The sequence below is a fragment of the Talpa europaea genome (assembly GCF_964194135.1).
Source record: "Talpa europaea genome assembly, chromosome: 2".
Lineage (NCBI taxonomy): Eukaryota > Metazoa > Chordata > Mammalia > Eulipotyphla > Talpidae > Talpa > Talpa europaea.
The window spans coordinates 28,867,902-28,891,705 of record NC_140068.1 but is presented as its reverse complement, the minus strand read 5'-3'; the positions used below and the strand labels follow the sequence as shown (position 1 = coordinate 28,891,705).

At 37.0% G+C, this 23,804-nt stretch overlaps 2 protein-coding genes across 2 annotated transcripts in view; both read right to left on the bottom strand.

The window, feature by feature from the left end:
* The window catches only part of LOC311186905 (protein LEG1 homolog), a gene marked incomplete at both ends in the record, with an annotated part of 51,672 nt that overhangs the window by 6,135 nt on the left and 21,733 nt on the right, over positions 1-23,804 (bottom strand). The window contains 3 exons of the mRNA XM_084258115.1: positions 586-824; positions 3,306-3,406; positions 20,394-20,470. Coding sequence (XP_084114241.1) covers positions 586-824; positions 3,306-3,406; positions 20,394-20,470 — 417 coding nt within the window. The remainder of the gene's footprint in view (positions 1-585; positions 825-3,305; positions 3,407-20,393; positions 20,471-23,804) is intronic.
* Positions 4,077-7,710, bottom strand: LOC311167026 (protein LEG1 homolog; the record flags this gene model as incomplete). The annotated part of the gene is made up of 3 exons (XM_084227783.1): positions 4,077-4,508; positions 5,895-5,978; positions 7,410-7,710. The coding sequence occupies 3 exons, from the start codon at positions 7,708-7,710 to the stop codon at positions 4,282-4,284; spliced, it is 612 nt and encodes a 203-aa protein (XP_084083909.1). The 3' UTR covers positions 4,077-4,281.

Sequence of the window (23,804 nt, the reverse complement as noted above, 5' to 3'; positions counted from 1 at the left end):
CTCTATGATTTTATATATTTTTAATATTTCAATTCTTTTTTGTTTTGAAAAGAATAAATAATATAGTTATGGTTTAAGATTGGCTCACTGCATAAAAGCGTATCTGGAAAATTGTGATAATGTGGCCATATTGCAATAATAGAGTCCTTCATCTACAAGAAAACCCTACAGTTAAGAAGTTGTACCAGAATACTTCTTCCATGACTAACTTCATGGAGGGAATTAGCAAATTGAACCATGTAAGTCAATTTGCTAGTTTTCCAATAATCGTGGCAGGCTTTATTTTTAGAACATGAACTAGAATGAAAAAGAATACAACAACAAAAGAATATATTTGAGTTTTCAGATGAAAAATGTGGACTTAAGTTACACTGATGACTTCATGGATTGATAAAGGCCCATAAGAAAGGGCAGGCTCTGAGTGGAAGAACCAAAATATATAGAATGGATACCCATATAAAATCATTATTTTCTTTCAGAGTATGTGCTGTAATGATCTATAACTCTGATATGATCTTTATTTCTTCCTTTATCTATTCAATGTGATATTGATTTTTCTTAAGTCATTGTTTATAAGGCTCTTACCTGTAGCACTATCCACTTTATAAAGAACATCTACAGCAAACAGTACTGTGTTCTGTAAGTTAGTAAAGTTACTGATGAAGGGTGGTTGATCCCCACTAACAAGCATGCGTGGTGGCAGTCCTTCTTGGAATTCATGTGTTCTATTCAGTGTTGTTGGTAATCGCATTTCAGTTAAATATTTCACAAGCAAAAGCCAATTTCTTTCAAAATCTCCTTCTGGTTTAGAATAATATTCAATCCTAAAAGACAAGTGAAAACTTATATAATTATAACCCACTGAGAATTTCAGCCTGTTTTGTGGAAAAGATCACATTCTGCCAACAAACTAAATTTTTTATTTGTTTAGAGTCTGTATTTTGGAATAGGATGACTTAGAATGTGGTGGTTGGCTCCTAACTTTGAAGATAAAAATATAGGTAATGAAATTTTTAAATTTGGAAAGGACTATCCCAGCAATTGCTTATATTTTCTTCTGAGTTTTACTCTTAACAGACACCTTACACATCTAACAGCTATTAATTATATCATGACTAAATAATACTCTTCAGAAGTGTGCAAATAAAAGATTGGAAGGCAAAATTTTTGCTGGATTCAGACATCTTTTATAACACAGTTGCTTTCTTAAATTTAGAAGCCTCCAAATTTGAGCATGCTAGAGAAAGAGACATCATGTCTGATTTTCTGAGTACAATGTTTTTTTTTTTTTCTATTTCAGGAAGTCTGCGAGGAGACAAATTATCTCACCATTTGGGGTAACAAAGTTATTACAATGGGAAGGTTAAAAGTTTAATAAATAGTAAATTAACATAACAATATAATTCACAAATCCTCTCCCCATCCACTCTCTAATCATACTGTACAACAAAGTTTGTAAATGTTGAAATGTTATCTACTCAGAGCTTTGTTCACTAGCTACATTCTCTTTCAAATCTCATCACACTGATCACCTCCTTTACAAAGTTTTCTAGTCCACCTGAGGTGGAATTGACTATTCCCTCCTTCTCTATGTTCCCATAGCACCACATTATTTACTTATTTAAAGTTTGTTTTGCATTAGATTATATTTTTTAGAGATTAGATTCTATTCTAATTCCTATGCTTTCACAGAACATATGCAAGGTCCATTAAGCAGAAAATCCTTGTATTATGTTTGTCAGTGTTAGGCAACTCATAGCATAACCTAGAGGTGAAACTTTGCTGTTTGGCTCTCACATTAGGGGTTTCCTTTTTTACCTCCAATACTCAGAAACAGAAGAGTGAATGTAATAGACCCTCATGGGACAGAGTTTGGTTTGGGTTCACAACTGACTGTCCTTAGTCACATCATAGCTGACAATTAAATAAGAATAAAGGGAAATATGAATTAGTAAAGATTTTAGACCCTACTAACAATGGATTGAATAAATTGCAAGGGAGTTGGCAACTCTAGAGGTGGAAAGAGATGAGAACACCAGTTCGAGAAACAGATGGTTTATATATTTTATATAGATATATGTAAAATGATAGATATATATATCTTAGAACATAGATATATATGTGCCAGTCAATCTTTGGTTGGAAGGCCACAGGGTTTTATTTAAGAATCTGTAGACTGCACAGAATTCAGTGTTGTCTCATGTAAATAGCCACTAGGATATTTTTTTACCTGAAGAAAATAACTCATTAGATTGTAAAGAGGTCCCCATAGTGCAGTAGGTTGCAAACATGGTCCAAATTCCTCAACACTCTCTATGTCCTTGTTTAGGAGAGAGGTATAAACTTGCCTCTGACTCACCCATATGATTAGATTTGGTCATTGGATATTGGTTATCACACAACATAAGTTTGAAATGCATTTTCAGAATTGGGTTTCTCTCTCTTGACATTCTCCCATCATGACGGAAAACATCCAGGCTTGCATGATGGAGAATGAGAAACCAGTGCAGCGAGCTAAGCTTCTCACTCACACCTGTGGGACTACTCAAAGTCATTTAATGGAAGCCTAAGAAAGATCAGCACGTGGGTTGCTCTCTGGCTGGCTGGGATCGAACTCATGCTGCAGAGGCTACACACTGCTTCATAGTGTGGTACTTAACCCCTTGCGCCACCAGGGAGACCCCCCAGGTGCTGGTCTTCAAACATGAATTTGTTATCAGCTACTGATTATGAGCTTGCTGAACTCCATAAGCAGGAGAAAATTACTTATATTCTATCTATCTGTCTGTCTGTCTGTCTGTCTATCTATCATCTCTTATTGGGTATATTTCTCAATTCTGGAGAATTCTAATACATTGTCATTAACATCTACATACAAATAATTCTAAAGCTTTCACATCTAGTTGTATAATACCCCTATGTGTACATGTGGAATGACTTGATAATCTTCCAGTTAGTCTATATGCTAACTCTGATGCTGGTTGATTTTTTTCCATAGGTGTCTATGGTAAAAATAATCAAGATAATTACTTTTTAGTGGGAAAAATTGGTTGAATGTCTAATATGGTTGTTGTTAAACTGGTTGAATCGATGGTGAAAGATATTTTTCAAATTTTTACCACTTGTTCATAAAGCACTTTTTAAGCCTGATCATACTATATTTACTACTCATCACTAAAATCAACAATGATTATATTTGTTATTTAATAAGAAGATTTGGTCACTTTAGAAGAACAAAAAGGTGTAAATAAAACAAAAAGGTAATTTGATATGTTAAATAGAAATGATTTAGGCTCCTTTCTTACCTGTCCTCAAAAGTTCTGTAAGTAGCATCCAGAGTTGAAGTATGCGCCTCCCAATAGTATTTCAACAGGTCATCAAAGCTACTAAAAGGTGACTTCATATACTACAGCAAAGAAAAGAAACATCTTCATATTTAAGCAACAATAACAATCCTTTTCCATACAATTTAATTTTGTTCACATTTACAAATTAGACATATTCTATGTGAGAGGAGCATTTTATTTCAAGAATTAATTTGTGTAAGTCATAAGTGACCAACACTTTGTAAATACTAGAATAATCATGTGTTATTAATAGTAATATTAAATGTATTTAAAAGAAATTAACTGCAAGTATTTTCTCCAGTTCAATATTTTATACTGGTCATGAGGACTTTATTTTTCGGTTATTATTTTGTTGTTTGCTATCATAGTTGAAATTGCAATAAATGTTTAAGATTAAATAAAGGGAAAATTTTTATTAGAATATTTAAGTTAATCATATAGTGTGCTAATTATTTATAGAAACTGTAAATCTTTTCAGGATTGAACTGAGTCCATCTCTATGCTTAACCAATGCATTTTATTTTGGTCATTAAATATTTGGTTTGATTGCCACATTAAGTATTTAATTCTACCTATATGTAATCACATTACTTTAGTTGAAATGATTTTGTCTTTTCTATAACCAACTCCATAATCATATTTCTCCAAGAATTATCTTTGATTGACCTGATGGTTCAATTAACCAGAATAATCTCTCCATTAAATAAGATCCTGTATTTTCACATTTATGTATAATTTACTTAGGGTGAGATGAGTGGATACATTTTATGTTAATGCTGTATTGGAACAGAGGGTGCTAATGAAATGTAATATCCTGCTGCATTGTAATAAAATTGATAACTTGTAAAACTATATTTTTAGACTCAGGGAAATAATATATATAATACACAAAAAACAAGATGAAAAGTTATTAAAATAATTCTCTTCTCATCTCCTAAGAGAATAAATTACAAAACTTAAAAAAAAAAAAAGAAACCTGGTAAAAGAGATTCCACTTTCTCATCAGTTCAGGGTATGATGACTTGCAACTAGAAACACTAAAACAGAACTTTGTCTGCTCTACCGGTGGAGGCAAAAACAAGACTTGGTCTGATGATATCCCCATGATGCCAGAATCAACCGCAGCAAAGAAGGGTAAGGCACATAAAAAGTAATTTAAATCTGTAAGAGCAAAATAATAATTATTATTCCAAGCACTAACAAATGTCACAGAGGATATTTTAAAGTAATCTGTAAATCACTAAGCAAAAACTCACAGATCTAAATATTTATGAGTCTCTCCCTGCAAAAAAATTTAAAACCTTCTGACAGGATGGATATATATTTTATAAATATATATATTTACATACATATATCACTTGAACATATTTCTGTCCATATTCTATAATCATAAATAAATGTGGGTTAAAGAAGTTGAGTCTAATATTTTAAAACAAAAATTAATTTTAATGGATTTGGTAATTTTTTTTTCAAGGCACTAGGTAAAAAATTAAGAAAGATGCTCAGAATCATAAAATAACTCAAGCTCAAGTTTCACCACAAAATGTTGTTTTTTTCCTAATATGCCTTAAAGTGATAACATTGATATTTTACAGGGTATTTAGCTAAGTTTAATGTACAACCATGATATCACAAATTTCTTGTGAAAAATAATTAGATCTTTAAAGCAAAAAATGTTGGATAAGTATTGACAATAGATCTTTGGATAATTAAATTGACAATGTAATAAGATTTTTAAAAATCTTTGCCTACATATAAACTGTTATGGAAGATTTAAGTATTAACTATAGTTGCTATAAAGCTTATACTCATTTCTTTTATGAGGCAGAACACTTTCATCATAGACATGAATTTGTGAGTTAAGTTCTGTGTCCCAGCATAGCAGGCTGATACAGATATTCACTCCCAAGACAATCTGAAAGGAGAGAATCCTAAATTCTAGATCTGTGGACAGGACCATTTGTGTGTGTCATATTAGAAAAATATGTAAAGGTGTATGTAAGGTATATCACTCCAAGAGAGTGAAGTTTAATAAGTTATTGCTTCTAATTTGTGGCAAGTGACTCTAAAAATCACGTGTAAATTAATTTTTATACTAAAACAGAAAATACAATGTACAAATTAGAAGATACATTTCAATTATGTTAGTAGCTGACTGAAAGATTACTGATTGATAAAATGATATATGGTATATTAATCTGTGACATGTTTATGGGTTTAAAATTCAAACACATTTGGCCTGAGCAAAGAGAGATAAAGCACTTTCCCTCACTTGTGGGACATCCCCTCTAACTTTCAGTGCTGATCTTTCAAAGATTATTGACCATGATTGTTGCAGTCCTTTAAAAAGATGAATATATCCTATGCAATCATGATTGACATTGTAACTGTTAAATCCTAGAATGATAATAAGACCACAAAGCACACAATGAAGTAGGTTCTATTTTAACAGTACTGTTTCTGCTTTGTCTCTGTTCAGAAGAGTTTAGGTTGAATTTTTTCTTTGGGGCAAAGGTATTACCTATTTTACTTTTTAAATGAACCTACCGGCCCACCAGCTATCCACGGAGATGCACAAATGATTGGATTCATAGCCACAGTTTGACTTTTGCGTGGGGTCAACTAATCTGCCTAGAAAAGAGAGGATACACAGATGTATTAATTATATAATTTTTGAAGCTGGTTATAATTGACAGGTGCATTTGTTCACAAAAATGCATGGATATGTATCAGCTGATTATCTACCTATCACTCTTTACTCTTCATTTCCCATCTCTAACCAATTTTCTAAGCCAATTTCTTTTACTTTCTCTAATCTTACAACAATTTTCTATTTTTGAATTATCTGTCTTGGAGATTCTTTGCATTTTTAAATTATTTTCTCTTCTATTTCCTTCTATACTTACCTTCAAAATTTGGGAGGTATAGGCAGAGAGACCTGAGCCAGACAAAATCTTGGCTCTGATGTTTATTAGATTGACCTTTATGTTATTAGATTGACCTTTGCTAATAATTTGCCATTTATGTCTTAATCTCCAAATCTGTAAAATGATATCATCAAACATCATACATGTGTCAGTGAGAGAGAGCATTTCTTCTAATGAGTATAGTCTTAGCTAGATCTTGATTATTAATGAAAGAATAATAAGGGCTTTAATATACCAGCCATTCAGCCTCCATCTATCTACCAGAGACTTCCAGGTCCTCTGAGGTTTATGTGTGTCCTAAAGTAGTCTTGGTGTTTATGATTTCTCCTGCACCATGGTCATTTTAACCCCATGGAAAACCGGATCAATAGGAACAGGTTTGGGTTTCAGGCCATCTTACAAAGATGGATAACTTGTCAACTTCAGTAGCTCCCGCATGGAACCATTATTCGACCCACAGATAAAACTTAATTTATTTATATGTTTTTTCCATGAGAACAGAACAAATTTGCCAATTGACAGTGTTATCAGCATGGAGTGGAAAGGAGGCACCTCTTTCTTTCATGGGATTTTTCTGTAGGATGAAACAAAAATTACTTGTAATTCATGAATCTTTGGCCCAAATATATCTATTGACTAAACAATGGAATGTTCTTTACTTTCCAAAAGAACCACGCATTTGCTGATAAACATTCTATGAAAAAGCAGTTGCTCCTTGCCTATCACCTCCATCCTCATGTATAAGTAATCACAATTAGAATTTGAATAAATTAAAACTAATTTTAAATCATATTCTGACATTAATGGGTATCTTCTTGACCCTTTTCTTCATCCCAATACTTAGAATGAGTCTGGTATCAAGTAAAAGTTTAATAAACACTCTTAGAATCTTCAATAGATTAGACAAAGTCTTTCTGTGCATGGGAACTGTCTTATGCCCCATTGCAAAAGCTTTTTTAAACTGGCAGTATATAAAAGAGGGAGCAAAAGAAGTGGAAAACATAATGAAGGGAAAAGAAAGAAAACAATTTAACAAACTTTCAAAACCATGATATGGTACGTCCTGAATCAATTTCCCAATTGCTGCATGGCTATATTGGTATATCCTTAGAATATAAACAAGAATCATTCTTACCTGAACTATATTGCCAGCCGTGTTGCAGAGCCAATCCCCATAAAATATTTTCTTCACTTCCTCCTTCAAATCTTTCAAAAAACATCGATGTTTTGTTTGTTAGGATTTTATATGCCCCTATTCTTTCCAAATATATCCAGGGATCAATAATGTATTTTCCATTCTCTACTTTATAGTCACTAAACTGACCAGGACTCTCCTCCCACAGAGGGGGATAGAGAGTTGTCAGATTGTCTGTTCCAGCTAATGAAACAGAGAAACAACCAACGAATACACAGACCCAAGGGTGAAGGAAAGCCATCCTGACTACCCTGGAGATAAAGTTTGTGCAGAGCCTTTTATTGGGAAAAGGAGGAAGAATCATGGTTTTGGCTTTTAGCCCAAAACAACAGCATTTTGTTGTTTTTCCATGAAGGTGGTAAAGTAGGAATGCCTTTCCAATCAAAACAGGGTGACTATCTCTTTAAATGTCATCATCGACTGAGCTTGTTATTCACATGACAGTTTAAATAAGTTCCTGGAAAGTTTAATGTTAAATGAGTAAATATCTTATACACTTTTCAAAAATGACTATTATATCTGTATTGTATTTTATGCCTATCAAATTAATTATTATAAATTTATGATATTATTTATCTAGAAATGTAAATATGTGGCACTTACTGATCTCTATATAAGAGTTTGCATATTAAACCTGAGACCAAGAAAAGCCTTTGGATAGCACTTGTGCACTCGGCTCTCAAAGTCCCCAACCCACAGGTAAAAGAGAAAGGTGATTTATTGTGCCTAGGCTGTGCTAGCAATGTGGTTATGTGAAACATGTATTTTCTTTGTAGACTCTGCAGTTTATATATATAACCAGCCCCAAAATTGCTGCTTGGACACTGAATGTTTAATGGGTATCTGAGAAGAACTATCAGGCATGTATTGCTACATTTGTGGAGAAAAAAATAATTCTGTTTGACCTCTCATAGAAGGAAGACATGTGGAAAGTTATGCATGCATCTCTCCAGACTTTTCTTGTGTCTGTTTGCTTCTGCAGAAGAATATGAACTCTTATCACATCATTGCAAAGAATCTTAGCTATGAGTATAATTATATGCTGTGTATGTGAGTACTTCTAGAGAATATTTGAATGTGGGCCCCTAATGGAAACTTCTAGATAGCTATTAGTTTATCTTGCATCAAAGTCTAAAAAACTTTTGAAACATTTATTTAGTATGTTTATTGAATATAAAAACTACTAGCTCCCATAATGACTCATGAATCTCTAGTTTCTAGAGGAAAAAGCAGTTTAGAAGGTTCTAATTCAAGGTGTGTAGGTTTCAACTAATATAAAAAAGAAATTCCTGATGAATATAATTTCATTATAAAGGAACAGAATTGCTTATTAAAAACTTTGTGTTTTCTCCACATAGAGGCAATACAACTATTTAGCTTCTGGGGGGAGGGCTAGAGGGCGATATGGGTCAAATTGATATATTGATTAACTTTAAAATAGTTGAACTTTGGAGCTTGTTTCAGAGCCTAGGTTAAGATGATCTATAATATTATAGATAAGACTGCTTGTCCACAGAAATCTTCTCAGGGGTCCCTAGTTTACATTATGATTATATAATATATCACCAATGACATTAGGGTATACTCCTCTCATTAAAAAATAAACCTCTTTAAGATATTGCATGGAAAATATGAAATAAGTTGAAGATTGATATGCTAGGAGTTATAATAGTGGGCAAAGATATACTGAAAAGAGATGAAAGACACATTAAACGAACTTTCTGCTATAAGGAAGAAGCCAGAAATGTGTCTGTACACAGAAAAGTCCAAGTCAGTCATTGACAAAAACTAGTTAATTCCTGATTTCCTTTCTTAGAATTTTAGCTGAGAATGTGGACATGTAGGACATATTTCTAGCATCCCTTTCTAGCTACTAAGTGCTGGAATATAAATAGAAATGGTATCCACTTGTCATTTAAAAAGAAGGCATACAACTTTCTTATCCCTTCCTTTATGTTCCGGCTTGGATTGTGAATGTGATTCCATCCTGACACCCAAAGACAGCCATTCATGTTGGGCATGGCAAAATACAAAACTGAAGGTTGCCTGAGACCCAGAGAACTGTGGCACCAAGAGATGTCCCTGAATCCCTCTATCTGGATTTTTAGCTGAGGAACTATTTTCTTTCTTAGTTAAACCTTTGTTATTTGGATTTTACTTACACAGAATGAAGCATTGTGGACCAACAAAAGAAAATTCTACTTTTTGCTGTGTTGGGAATGTGTACCTCTGCCCTGACAGGACCATTCATAGATTGGAATCAGCGAACAATGACACTTATTCACTGTATAGAACACTGAGGGGAGAAATAAAGGAAACGGAAACATCTGGAATAGTCCACAAACCAATCTGAGGTCATGTTGCAGCATGCCAAATACCCCAACTGTGTCCCCATTAATAAGGATAATTTTAGGATGTGATTCATATACCTCTTTTTTACAATTTAGTTTTTTTATTTATATCTTTTTAAAAAAATTATTTATGCATACAAGAATTGGGGTACAGGTCAGAGGTGTGGGGGGTGAGAGGATTCACCGGATACGGAGTGGAGAACAGAACAGGCAGATTGATTGAAATACACTGCTCAGGGGAGCAGCAGGTGAGTCAGGAGAGGTCTGCTGTGCCATGTGGGTAGCTCCCTGGCCGGGACTTGAACTTGTGCTGCAGTGGCTGTGGATAGCTTCCTAGGTTGTGTCTTATCCCCTTGTGCTACCAGGGGGGCCCTTTATTTATATCTTTTACATCATTCTGTATTCCCCGTAAAATTCCCACCACCAGTTCACCCGTGAACCATCACCATAGTCCCTTGTGCTCTTCTCTCCCCTCTTTTGATCCCTTTTCCTCCCCCTCCCTCACAGAATGTCTCTTTTTATGGTTGCCTGCTAGTTTTATTGTTTTATTATTATTTTTGCCTGATCCCTTATTTGGTTCCCCTATATTCCTCCTATAAATGAAGCCATTCAATGTTTTTCTTTTTCCTTCTGGCTTATTTCACTGAGCATGATCCCATCAAGCTCTGTCCATGTTGCTGCGAATGGCATTAGTTTATCTTTTTTGATTGCTGAATAGTATTCCATTGTGTATGTATACCACATATTCTTGATCCAGTCATCTATTTTGGGGCATCAAATACCTTTGGTTTTTACCTAAACACACAGATCTGAATGAATTAGCTCTGCACAATCAAGGGATTACTTAAAAACTATGCACAGTATTTTTCCTTTACCAATTTACTAAGTTTGCTAGGAACCACTTGCCTTTAGCTAATTGAAAATGTTAGAAAATAGATTTTTTCCTACTTCATTAATAAAAAAAAGTCTTCTTATGGCCCTGTCAATGAAGGCCATAAACCTCAAAGCCAGAGAACATTCACTCAAAGAAATCTGATATTGGTCCCCTGAGTCCTCAATTTAGTTCTGAAATGCCTCTTCAATAAACTCTTTTACTAAGCTTGGAGTTTGCTTCACAGCAGCGACTCTCAGACAACAGTAGGATTCAACTGCTTTACTTCTGTCATCTTATGTACTCAAATAGCCTTTATAACTAATTATTCAACTTTGTAAAAATAGTAATATCAAGATGAAGTGTTGGAAATTCTGTTATATTCTAGATCAAGAACACAAGCATTCTGGACATTAAACATTTATAGTCTATCTTTATAAAAAAGGAGATCTATGGATACACACTGTAAGACACATTTTTCTAAATCCAAATGCCAGTGTCATACTTAATGGGAAAACCACAAGGATCCATCATCTATCCTGATGGCGGGAGGGCAGAAAAGCCTGACATTTTTCCTTACCCTACACTTTGTCTTCCATGAGTGTGTGCAGTGACAGGAAGGGAAAGAGCGGGATCTCTATGATCCCATGCAGATGGGTAAAGGAGAGTCCTGGAGCCCTCAGCAGCTTTTCCAGGTGTAGGGTAAGGAAAAAATGTCAGGCTTTTCTGCCCTCCCGCCATCTGGATAGATGATGGATCCTTGCGGTCCTGAATGCATGCCTGATGGCGGGCACCTGGAGTAGGGTGTGGGCATAGGTAGATGGGATTCACCTGGGCTGAGGCTGGGCTTTTAAGGGTGGCATCACGGGGACAACAGCAGCAGCTGAAAGAGAAGCTGAGAAAGCAGCGCAGAAGGAGAGAGGGAGAGGGAGAGAGAAAGGGAGAGGGAGAGGGAGAGGGAGAAGGAGAGGGAGAGGGAGAGGGCTGCAGGAGAGCCCAGAAAGAGTGTACCTGGTAAACCCCAATAAAAGCCTGCAAAAGCCACTGAGGACTGTGACTCCTCCTTTACCCGGTCTGCTGGATCATAGAATACCTGCTCGGTGCCCTGTTCCTGCCCCTACAATTGCCATAAGTCAGCAAGATGATCCATGCAGACGGGTATGGAGCCCTCAGAAGACCTGGAGGGACTAAGGAGTAACAGACTGTTTCCCTGTGGCTTGTAAGGGCAGCGTCACGGGGACGCCAGCAGCAGCAGAAGCCAAAACAGAAGCCGAGAGAGAAGCAGAAGCTGAGAGAAGGCCGGAGGGAGAGCCCAGATAGAGTGAAGACTTGTTGGGGCCTGAGAGGACTGCCAGTCTCCCGGCCCCCCAGCACCCTTACTGCTGTGTAACAGGTAAATCCCAATAAAAAGACCTGCAAAAACCACTAAGGACTCTGATTCCTCCTTTACCCAGTCTGCATGGGATCAGAAAACCTGCACTGTGCCCATGTCCTGCCTCCTACACAAAGGAACCAAAAAAATTAACATTGGGTAACCAGTCTTTGCATCTTTGCAGTGCATTCTGTAGAAAGGAAGAAAATAAATCCTACATTACTTTTCTCCAGCATATTTTTTTGGTATGGAAAACTTATCCCTCCTCTCAAGAATAATTATATTCTTAATGGCAATGTCTCACTGATCATGCCTATGTAAGCTAAATTCAATCTTGTGTTCATTAGAATGGCTCTCATAGAGTAAAATCGGCTATGCTCTTACCCAGGTTCAAATCTTCACTTTGATTATCTAATAAACTGTGTAACTATGATGGAGAGTTAATTTTGAGTTAGCGCAATGAAGATAAAGATTATAAAGATAAAGAAATTACAGTTTATTTTTGTAATGCAAGTGTTGAGACATCTACTTTTTTTTTTTTTTTTAAAGACTTATTTATTTATTTATACAAGCACTGGGTACAGTCAGAAGCGCGGGAGGGTGAGAGAATTCACCAGAGCCAGAGCGGGGAGCAGAGCAGGCAGAAGGACCGAAGTACACTGCTGAGGGGAGCAGCGGGCGGCAGGAGAGGTCTGCGCGCCATGTGGGACCCTCCTCCAGTGGCCGGGGAACAGCCTGGGATCGAATTGGCGCTGCAGAGGCTGCTGGCAGCTTCACAACCCAGCGCTCAACCGCTGCGCCACCAAGGAGGCCCTTTGAGACATCTACTTGAAGCAGACAAACTTGAATAAACACATCACCAGTCACACCACTAGATAAAAATCAGGTTTCCTCCCCACACTGAGACTTCTTTGTTTTAAGATCCTAGTTGACTTATATAATTAATTGGCCATTGTGGGGAGAAGGGGAGGTTCACATTTTTTCTTTTCTCTCTCTCGTCCTAAGATTTGTCACCCTTACATTTTAAATTTACCAACAGTGAGTCCAGAGTCTAGGAACCCTGGGTCCCCAACCTTTGACACCAATAAAAGTAGAACCCCAGGCTCTTGCATTTTCTCTTGCAACCTTGATCTCACTATTTGGCCCAGGTGTGTTGTGTAATTCCAGGTCTTGAAAGTAATAAACCTTTATTTCTTCAGTTTCTTGATGGCTGCTCCTGAAGGGCATCTTGCAATCATAAGAACCACAGAGAGCAGTCCAGTCACAACACTGGTTACTGGTAGACTGAAAAGAGCACAAAATCATTGGTGCTGTGAGCAGAACTGCATGATGGCCCTTGCAATTAGGGCCATCATGTAGGTAGGTAGGGCATGCCCTTTACCTACTACTACCCAGCCCATGGGGGTAACACCATCTAGGGATAAGCACCAGCCACTGGTGGTCTGTAGAACTGCTAGGTGCTTTTTTGTATTACCTCTTTTTTGTATTACCTCTTTTTTGTATTACCTATATTGCTGTAGGGTAAGGTAAAAGTATCATTAGGATAGATGAGGGAATCCTGTGGTCCTGAATGCATGCCTGATGGCGGGCACCTGAAGTGGGTACACCTGGGCTGAGAGACTGAGTTTATAAGGGCGGCGTCATGGGGACACCAGCAGAAGCCAAGAACGAATGGAAGCCGAGAGAAGAAGAGAAGCAGAGAGAACGCCAGAGAGCCCAGATAGAGTAGAGATTTGCTGGGGGCTGGGAGGACTGCCAGCCTCCTGGCCCCTCAGCACCCCTGCCTGCCATGTGCCTGGTAAATCTAAATAAAAAGCCTGCAAAAGCCAGTGAGGGCTCCAGGACTCTCTCTTCCTTTACCTGATCTGCTGGATCAGAAAACCTGCCCTGTGTCATACCTGCCCCTATAATTGCCTACATGTCCAACTCAAAAGATCGCAGCTGCTATAATAATTAAACAAACTCCCTGGAGCCATGTGATTGAAGCCATATGGGTCAATGAGGTGTTCAGATTACTAATTTGCAATACAGTCCTCCATGACTCAAGGCCAAAGATAGCTAAGGAGGGTAGATTGAACCATACAGAAAGTGTTACAACCCAAGGAGAGACTCCAAGCTAATGGCATTAGGAAAATAATTCCTTGGGTGAGGAGGATGAAAGAGCTTCCCCTGCAACCTCTTAATCAGTGGGCCATGCCCTGACCATGTATCATAATTAAGAGTGAAATAGCGTTGCAACCAGAAACCAATTGCACCCTCAGCAGAAAATACTTCAGAGGGTGTATGATTTCTGTGTCACCACTTCACTTATTACCTCAGCCTTTCATCCCTGACCAGATGGGATATGATAGCTTCAACTCCTGGAGCAAGTTTCTTTAAGAAAAAAATAATGAGTATGGGTCTGCTAGACTTAAGAGGCCTGTTCACCCACCATTCTTTGTTATCTGCAGTTCTGCATTCCTTTTTTTTTGTTGTTGTTAAATAAAGATTTATTTCTTTATGCACACAAGCTGGGGTACAGGTGGCGAGATGATTTACCAGAGAGAGTGGGGAACAGAACAGGCAGATTGACTGGAATTCACAGCTGAGGGGAGCAGTGGGCGAGACAGGGGAGGTCTGCTGCACCATGTGGATTAGCCCCCTGGCTGACAAGGGATCGAACTCATGCTGCAGTGGGTGTATATAGGTTTATAGTTCTGTGACTTAACCACTTGTGCCACCAGGGAGGCCCCTGCAGATATGCATTCCTAATCAAGGTCAGAACTGCCCGGTCAATTAGTCATAGGTGCCAAACCATACAAGTTGCCTTTCAAATCAAGCGGAAATCTTGATCACTCAGGGAAGGCTATGCATCATGAGATATGACCAGGAACTCCTAGGGCTGAGGGCCGATGTATGACGAAGGACCCCAGAAGCTGATCAGTGGAATACCTTGTTGATAAGATTGGAACCATGGCCGGGTTCCTGGGGTCTGGTTTCAATTACAACACTTGGTCGTCAAGCAGATAAGAATTATCTGGCCAGCAGACTCATGTCCCCCCAAGCCCTGGAAGACAGAAGCACATTCTTTAGTTTCATCCATCCTTTTCTCTTTGTCCTCCTACCTTCCATGTAACTGATGCTGTATGATTATTCTATCAATAAAAAAAGCCAGGATCTTTCTTGCTCAGCAGCATCCTGCATTGTGCAGCCTGCTCCATGCCTCCCAATCAGTGTGTTGTTGCCAATGCAACAACAGAGAGGGGGAAAGTAGAAGACACAGGAGTGGGGATGATAGCACAATGGACCACGGTAGTGGACTCTTGGTGCTTTGGTGGTGGGAAAACTCAGGTGACCACACCTGAGGGGAGAAATCCTACATTGTAAAAAAAAAACTAGGATGTTAAAAATATCAAAAATTAACAGACAAATGTAAATATCCTGAATGTCTACATCATGTTATCTCAATCATAAAATTTGCCAGCAAAATAAATAAATAAATAAATAAATAAATAAATAAATAAATAAATAAATAACAATTTGAAGACTGTCTAATGCCTAACAAAATGTTCATGGGTACTATAAGCACAATTGTTAGTGTGATTTAGCAAGTGATTTAGATAAATGTAAGTGGGATAAAAGATTGTTGGTAAACTTTTCAGCCATAATTTCCTTGTGATATGTCTACTTCAGAGGAACTGCAGACATTTGGGTTTGTTAGTAAACAGTGCCTCATTGAAAAAAATCTAGCATGAGAAAATGTATGTTTTTAGAAATTTTCAAATGTATTCATAAATTTACCCATCTAAAGAATACTGGTATACATGGCTTATGATTATTTACTACTTTTAACTAGAAATTAGTTTTCTAAGGGATAAGAATTCTAATATGTTACTATAACTAATGGAGGAAATAAGGAAAATATTCCTGTATGAAAGGAAAATAAAGTTGTATGTTTTTATGAAGAAATAATATTAAAAACAAAGATGCATTTTTGTTGAGGGAAAATAAAATAATTCCTTCTTAAAATAAAGGTGATTATTTCTTAATGGAAAAGAAAATAAGGGACAAACTTACATGGGCACAGAAAATTGTGGTTTTGCGAAACAGGAATCTTGGGAGGAAATTTTTAGCTTATGTAATCAAGTTAGCTAAAATTGAATTATTATAGGGCTTTTAAAATAGTGTAACTATATTGTAAATTATGTAAATCTAAAACTTATGTAGTGTTAAACCTTGATTTTCTTTCATCTACTCAGTCTAAAGCTTTTATTTTCTTTCATCTACTGAACCGTCAAATTTGCTAAATATTATTTGTCTGCTCTTTAAAGAAATTATAAGCAGGGTCCCCTGGTGGAGCAAGGGGTTAAGCACAACACTATGAAGCTATCCACAGCCTCTGCAGCATGAATTTGATGGCTGGCCAAAGAGCTACCCACACAGTGCAGCAGACCTCTCCTGGCTTGCACACTGCTCCCCTCAGCAGTGTATTTATTTCAGTCAATCTGCCTGTTCTGTTCCCCACTCTGTCTTGGGTTAATGTTCTCACCCCCCACACCTCTGGTCTATACCCCAGTGCTTATATACATAAATAATCTTAAAAAAAAAAGAAATTATAAATGAGGGTTCTCCCTGCCCTACTTCGTGTAATCTTTCCTGGAAAACAGAAAATTTTTGTCTCAGCAGAATGACTCATTTTGCTTCAGGTTCCCTTTGTCATCAACTCTGCGATTATTTAAATAAACTTAGTTTCTGCCATGTTATGTGTTAAGATTTGTTGTGTTTGCCTGAAGGTCTTTATTTCTACTTATTGCCAATTAATATATTCTCCTTTTAACATGACTGGATTGAAAACATTAGTCAATCAAGGTTTTAATAGGAAGTCATGTTTGAGAATAATCATTGCATAGCATAGAAGGACTAGACAGCTTTCAGGAACTAAGATTAACTTTAAAGAGCAAATAAATATTGTTGAGAAAACATCCTGGTACCTTGCTTACAAAAGTTCTTGGAGAGTAAGGAAGATCTGTTCCTGACAGATTTGGTAACCTCAGGATATTATGGGAATCTTGAGAAGAAAGGAGCTAACACAAATCTATAGGTATTGCAGCAAAGTCTCATGGTGAGATCATGGAATGACTTCCAAGTTTTGAGAGATCCCGAAGAGCTCAAATCGAGAATCCTTGCGAAAATTTCCAGCAAAGCAAATGTAAAATCCTGTATGGCTTATCACTATTCTTATTGCAAGTTTAATGACACTAAACTAATTTTGCAACCAAATTTGTCTTAACTTGATTATCTTAGATAGGAGTGAGGGTAATTTTAAAAAGGAAAATATGTTTCAATAGCATACCTTTATGAATATTAAATTCTAGTGCTGTTAATTGTCTTTGAAGTTTTGTTTTCTATATACAAACTGGACTGGATCTTGAGTTCTAGTTTGCTCCCCTATCTGGCTATAATTCTTTAAACATTTCCAGTTTTTCTCCTATCCTAGGACTTTGAATCTTTGAGAACAAAACTACTGTATGCCCTGAAACTCTGAAACTGAATGTAAATGAGTTGATACAAAATTCAGAGAAATCACCATAGCAATTCATGTCTAGGCAATCTTCATGACAAATGTGATGTGGAATTGTCAATAGAGTAAAAACTCCCTGAATCCTAGCTTATAAAGACCCTCAATCCTTCCTGAAATTTCCTCCCAGAATCTAACAGATTCTCATTATGAGGATTCGAGAATAATCTTCTCATTTTTCCAGTAGGGGAAGATAAATAAATAAATAAATAAATAAATAAATAATGTGTAAATAAAAACATATTTATTTAGCTTAAATAAATATGTTGAAACCCAAATGCCCAAAAATAGATGACTGGATCAAGAAGATGTGGTACATATACACAATGGAATATTACTCAGCAATCAAAAAAAGATAAACTCATGCAATTTGCAGCAACATGGATGGAGTTGGAAGGGATCATGTTCAGCGAAATAAGCCAGAAAGAAAAAGAAAAATACCGGATGGTCTCACTTATAGTAGGAATTCAGAAAACCTAAATAAGGGATCAGGAAAAAGACTAATTGCAATAAAGTAAAAATCAAAATCAACAAGCAACTATAGACCAGCAACACACTACAGTGGGGAGCGGGGGGAGGAGAAGAGGGATTAGGGTCAGAAAAAGGGGGTGGGAATTGTATGGGGAATATAACCAAAATGAAAATGCATATATTATGCAAAAATGAAAAATGATGTAAGAATTATAAAATAAAATAATTTATTAAAAAATATGTTGAAATGTGTCCAGAATTCCCTTCTCCTGAACAAGGGACTTGTATAAAAGGAAACAATTTTACCAGAGCCTGGTCACAGTAAGGGAAGAAAAATACTCAACTTCCTCTAGCTTTCAATGTGAAGGAAGGGAAAAACCTAATTCTAGCCCCTTCTAATTTTCTTTCTTTTTTTTTTTTTAAAGATTTATTTATTTATTTATTTATTTATACAAGCACTGGGTACAGTCAGAAGCGCGGGAGGGCGAGAGAATTCACCAGAGCCAGAGTAGGGAGCAGAACAGGCAGATGGACAAAGTACACTGCTGAGGGGAGCAGTGGGCTAAACAGGAGAGGTCTGTCACGCCATGTGGGACCCTCGCCTGGCGGCGGGGGATCAAACTGGCGCTGCAGAGGCTGCGGGCAGCTTTGCAGCCCAGCACTCAACTGCTGCACCACCAGGGGAGGCCCTACCCTTCTAATTTTCAACATGGAAAAATGACTGTACCCAAATCTTCCCCTAAGGTGTTCCTGTCGCAATTAAGAGGGGGGGGGGAAACTGAAAAGTACTTGTGCGGATCACCGTTAAGGGATAAAAACTCACTAAAAGACTGAGTTCTAGTTGTAGGATTATGTATCCCCATTCATCTGATCACCACAACAGTATGGATCCCATGTAGAAACACAGGGTTACAAGTGAAAGAAAGATAGATTTCACAGGATTTTAAAAATTATTAAAGACTATGTAGAAGATGTGATCAACATTATCAACCAAGAGGACTTAATTTGCATCTATACAACACACCACACAACAGCAAAATAAATATTCCACACATGGAATGTTCACTATTAAGCATCGTTGAGTCTAATAAAAACCTATCATGTTATGAGATGCATCAAATATTATGTATCAAATAGTAATGGAGCTATTTTATGAATATCAATTCCTTATATTTATAGGTTGCATCAAATGACTTATTTATGATGATCATTATATTTCAAAGGAGTATCATGAAAGCCAGATGGTATAAAAGTATAAATAACAATACAACAGTGAAGAATGGAGGTGAAAGCTGATAGAAATTATGATCTTATAGCATTGTTGTAAATTGCATGTTCAATAGGAGTGAATGCTATTTGGCTAAATCTGCTCTGTAATTTATGAGCTGTAAGTGAATGATAACACCCAACAGCTATCACTGGGAAAACATCGTGTCAAGGAAAAAATAGGTGTCATTTAAGGTAAGAGATAAAAATGAGGGGAATATCTATGATTAGAATGAGGGTTAAATTTACATTTTGTTTAAAATGGAACAGAGGTAAGGGATAATATTCAAAAGGGATTTTGTGTTGCAAAAGAAAAGTGCACTTAAGGGGAGTCAAGGATTACAGTTACACATTTTTTAAAATGGACTAGAGGTCAATGGAGAGGCCTCATATCAATGTGGTATTTCAGTAGTGCAGCCTATGAGGACCCCTGCAGTGGAGACCTTGGTAGCATATTCTGTAACACAATGATAAGCAGAACTGAAACACAATGAAGTACTGTTGCCTGTATGGTATGTTGCATGCAAGTAATGGAGCATCATTTAGCTTCTAAATATAATGTAAAGTTATAATAAATTTAAGAAAGAGGAAAAAACCCTATGTTCAAATCTAAAAGTCAAGAAGAGAATATTTGTTATGAGTCAATGTACACATCTGTTATAAAGAAGACTCAGGTTAAATAATTGATTTAAAAAAAAAAACTATATATGGGATAGAAAACAAAGTGGATATTCCTGGAGAAATGTTTTATGAAATTGGAAACTAGACAGAGAGAATCTTCTAATGATTAAAAAAAAGTCAAGGAAAGAAAATGCTAAAAACCAAAACAAATCAAAATGGCTGAGATAGCGAGAGATAAGGAGAAGTGTTGATATCCATAGTTAGAATGGAATTTTAATTTTAATATTTTGAATTTAAACAAATTTATTTTTCAAAATTTAGGAGGGTGAAAGTTCATCATCAAGATGTCGTTAGGTTTGGTCTTTCCTGAACATCTCTCCTTGACTTAGAAATGGTCACCTACATGGTTACCTACATTGTCTGCCGTCACCTGGTCCTCTTCCTCATGTGGAAGCATGTCTGTGTCTCTCTGCACATCCAAATTTCCTCTTCCTGTGAGGACACCAGTCATATTGGATTAGAGACTTCCCCAAGAGATTCATTTTAGCTTAATCAACTCTTTAAAGTCCTACCTTAAAAAAATTTTTATTTTTTCTTTCTGAATGACAACCAGGAAAAAAAAAACAGATTTTGGAAGAAAATTTTATTTGGATGCCAAAAAAGAGCAAGTAATATATCATTTGCATTCTCTGAGATCAGTTTAATGAATTGGCAATAAAGAACTGGTAACATATCAGAGAGGAATAATAAGTATTGGTTTACCTTTGTACAAAGACAAATTGCATTTAATTTTAAACTGTTGCAGTTTAGATCATCTCAAGGCAAGAATATACTGAGGTTGGAAAAGAACGTAAGTTCAAGAGGAAAGAGGAAAGTAGTTGCTATTTAAAGAACTATTGACAGTTTAAGAAATAGTCACAACTTTTCCTTAACACTAGGTATAGGGTGGCCTTGGGGATTAAATTAGACAATTAGACCAATGTGAGTCTCAGGTCAAGCCAAATAATTAGAAGTCAACTTTCAGTAATCTCTTCCCTTTTAGTCTCAGAAACACTTTATCAGGAAAGATAAGAGAGGAGAAAGTCTTGAGAAATTTTTCCCCAGTGGTGGTGCAGCTATGGCACACACAGGAGATATACCAAAGCCAAGTCACAAGATTCAACCTTGTGATCCAGAAGATATGACAGGGATTCCCAGTAAACTCATTTCTACAAATACAGGTTTCCCTTGCTGTTCAAAAGCAGAATATTCTTATGAAACTTTTCATAAATCAAATTGGAGGTAAAGCAAAGAAGCAGTTACCACTAATTTATATGGAAAATTTGTTTAGTGTTTTCTGACCCAACAAATAACCTACAATGGCATGTATTTATACCAAATAACACATTCACCTAAAATAACACTAACTTTTGATAATAATGAGAATGATGTGATATTCACACAGTCTGTATAAAGTGGCTCCTAGGGACAAACTTGGCAGGGCCACCTTGCTGCTCAGTGTGTCCTGCCTCCAGATTGGCTGCTGTAAAACACATTGAGTGCCATTTTTGCTTTTTGGCTTTTGTCGTAATGTGAAAAATCTTTTGGTTGGTTCTTGAAAACAAACTAATGTAAGTCTTGTAAAAGCAAAGTGGCAGAACATGAAATTTCAGATAACAGAAGAAACCTGAACTAACAAATTTCAAGTTTTTTGTGAATTCTTTAAAAGATTTATTTGTTTATGCATACAAGAGCTGGGGTATCAGCCAAAGGTGTGTGTGTGGGGTGGGGGGGGGGAGGAGTCACCAGAGACAGAGTGGTGAACAGAACTGGTGGATTGACTGAAATACACTGCTAAGGGGAGCAGTCAGTGAGTCAGGAGAGGTCTACTACGCCGAATGGGTAGCTGCCTGGCTGGGGATCGAACTTGCGCTGAAGTGGCTGCAGGTAGCTTTGTAGTGCAGCGTCTTAACCCCTTGCACCACCAGGGGAGGCCCCGAGATTTTTGTGAATTTTGAAGTGAGGATGACCATATATTCACATATGGGAGATTAGGTGTCCTTCTAAAAAAGCAGAAAGACAACCAGTGATCACAGGGACTTAGGGAGCAAGAAAATCATGGTGCTGAAGCTGGCAATTGAGATTATGGCAGGAATTTTATTTTGAAATGATTTTATTTTTTAATATCTCAACCAATGAATGAATGATAATAAGGTAGAGATAGTAATGATCCCTCCAGGCCAGAACAAAAAGTGCCTTGCAGATAAAGTGGATTATGTTTCAGCTGCTGAGAAATACTAAGTCTTGGTCTAGTTGATTTCTGTCTCTTTGTTTGTGTCTCATAGCTATTCCAAAATATGTCACATGTTTTCATGTTGAGTACTTGTAGCTATTATGGGAGAATCACTGCAAATCCAAGTGATTACAGTTGGTGAGATTTCAGAAACATAGCCACATAAAATAAACAGATGGATACAAAATTCAACCTGCGTTTCTAAGAATTGTCAGTAATTTAGATCCCCTTTCCTTTCACACTGTGTACAAGTCTAGACCTAGATGTCCAATCTGTCTCAACTTTAGCAAGATCTGAATTACAGACTGCTTGCAAGTAGTTTATATGAAACAGGACCCCAGGAATACAGAATGAAAGCCAAGGAAAGGGTAAAAGAAGGAGGAAAAGGTAATGCCAGGAGAGAAAATTGAGTTGCCATCACTAAGGTCTGAACACTTAATGTCGTGGGATATATGAGGGGCATCATGCATATCACAGAACTTTCAGCCTTCAGACACAGACTGAGAAGCATTTATCCATCTGCTCTCATCATCCATTATTCAAGGGTTATTAATTTTGTGTTTTTTTAAATTTTCCTGTATATTATTATGTTTGACATCAGTTGGGGTTTTTACAAACCAGCAGGAGGCTGTTTCTCTTAGTCCTGTGGGGTATTGGGCAGCTTGCTTGAAACATGCCTTTCAGGTACATTATGGTGGATTCAAGTCTGTTGTTCTATTTACCATCTTATCTCTCACACACCAAGACTATTTTTCTCCTGTCCCAAATCATTCCAGGAACAGAGACCAGTGATTAGAAACTATGCCTGCCTAAAGTCAATCATAATTTGCATTATCTTGCCTTTCTGGAAGAAACCTCACTACAAGTCTAACCTAGGCCTTCTCCTCACTCCTGTGTTTCCCTTCCCATCACAGTGTTTCCCTTCCATCCTTGTACGAAGGAGCATCTCCTCTTTCTCTATAACGTGAGTGATAAATTCTTTTTTAATGGCATTGGCCTGACTCAGCATTTCTGAAAAACTAAATCTTGGGTATAATTTTTCAAGCACAAAGATGGGCCAATAGGTTCAAATTCTCCTGACATTTCTGGTTCTACCAGTCTGAAGGCTGTACAGGTTCTCGCAGGTGTCCCAAGTAGCAGCAGGCCAATGGGGAAGAGGTCAAGGGAGTGACTGAAATGAAGCTGCAAGTTATACCTGCATTAAGCAGGTCAAAGCTTGTGTGGAAATGATCATAAGACAGCAGCTTTAGTCAGAACAGAGGTGAAGAAGATTCAGGAGTGATAAACATGAGATGGCCTTTTCAGAACTCCTACACTGTGACCTGGATTATGAGTCAGAACCCGGAAAAGGCAGGTCATGGCCTCATGCAAGCCCAGCCCTTTCTTATGTGTGCATTGAGTTGCCAGAAAACTTTATCAGAAAATAATCTCTAAGTCTCAGACATAATTTGACAGATTTTTCATTAAAGCAAACTTGCCTGGTATTAGCATTGGCCATCCACAATGAGCGAGGTGGAATAGGTGCCTGTCCTTGTGGAGTTGGGCAAAGGATTG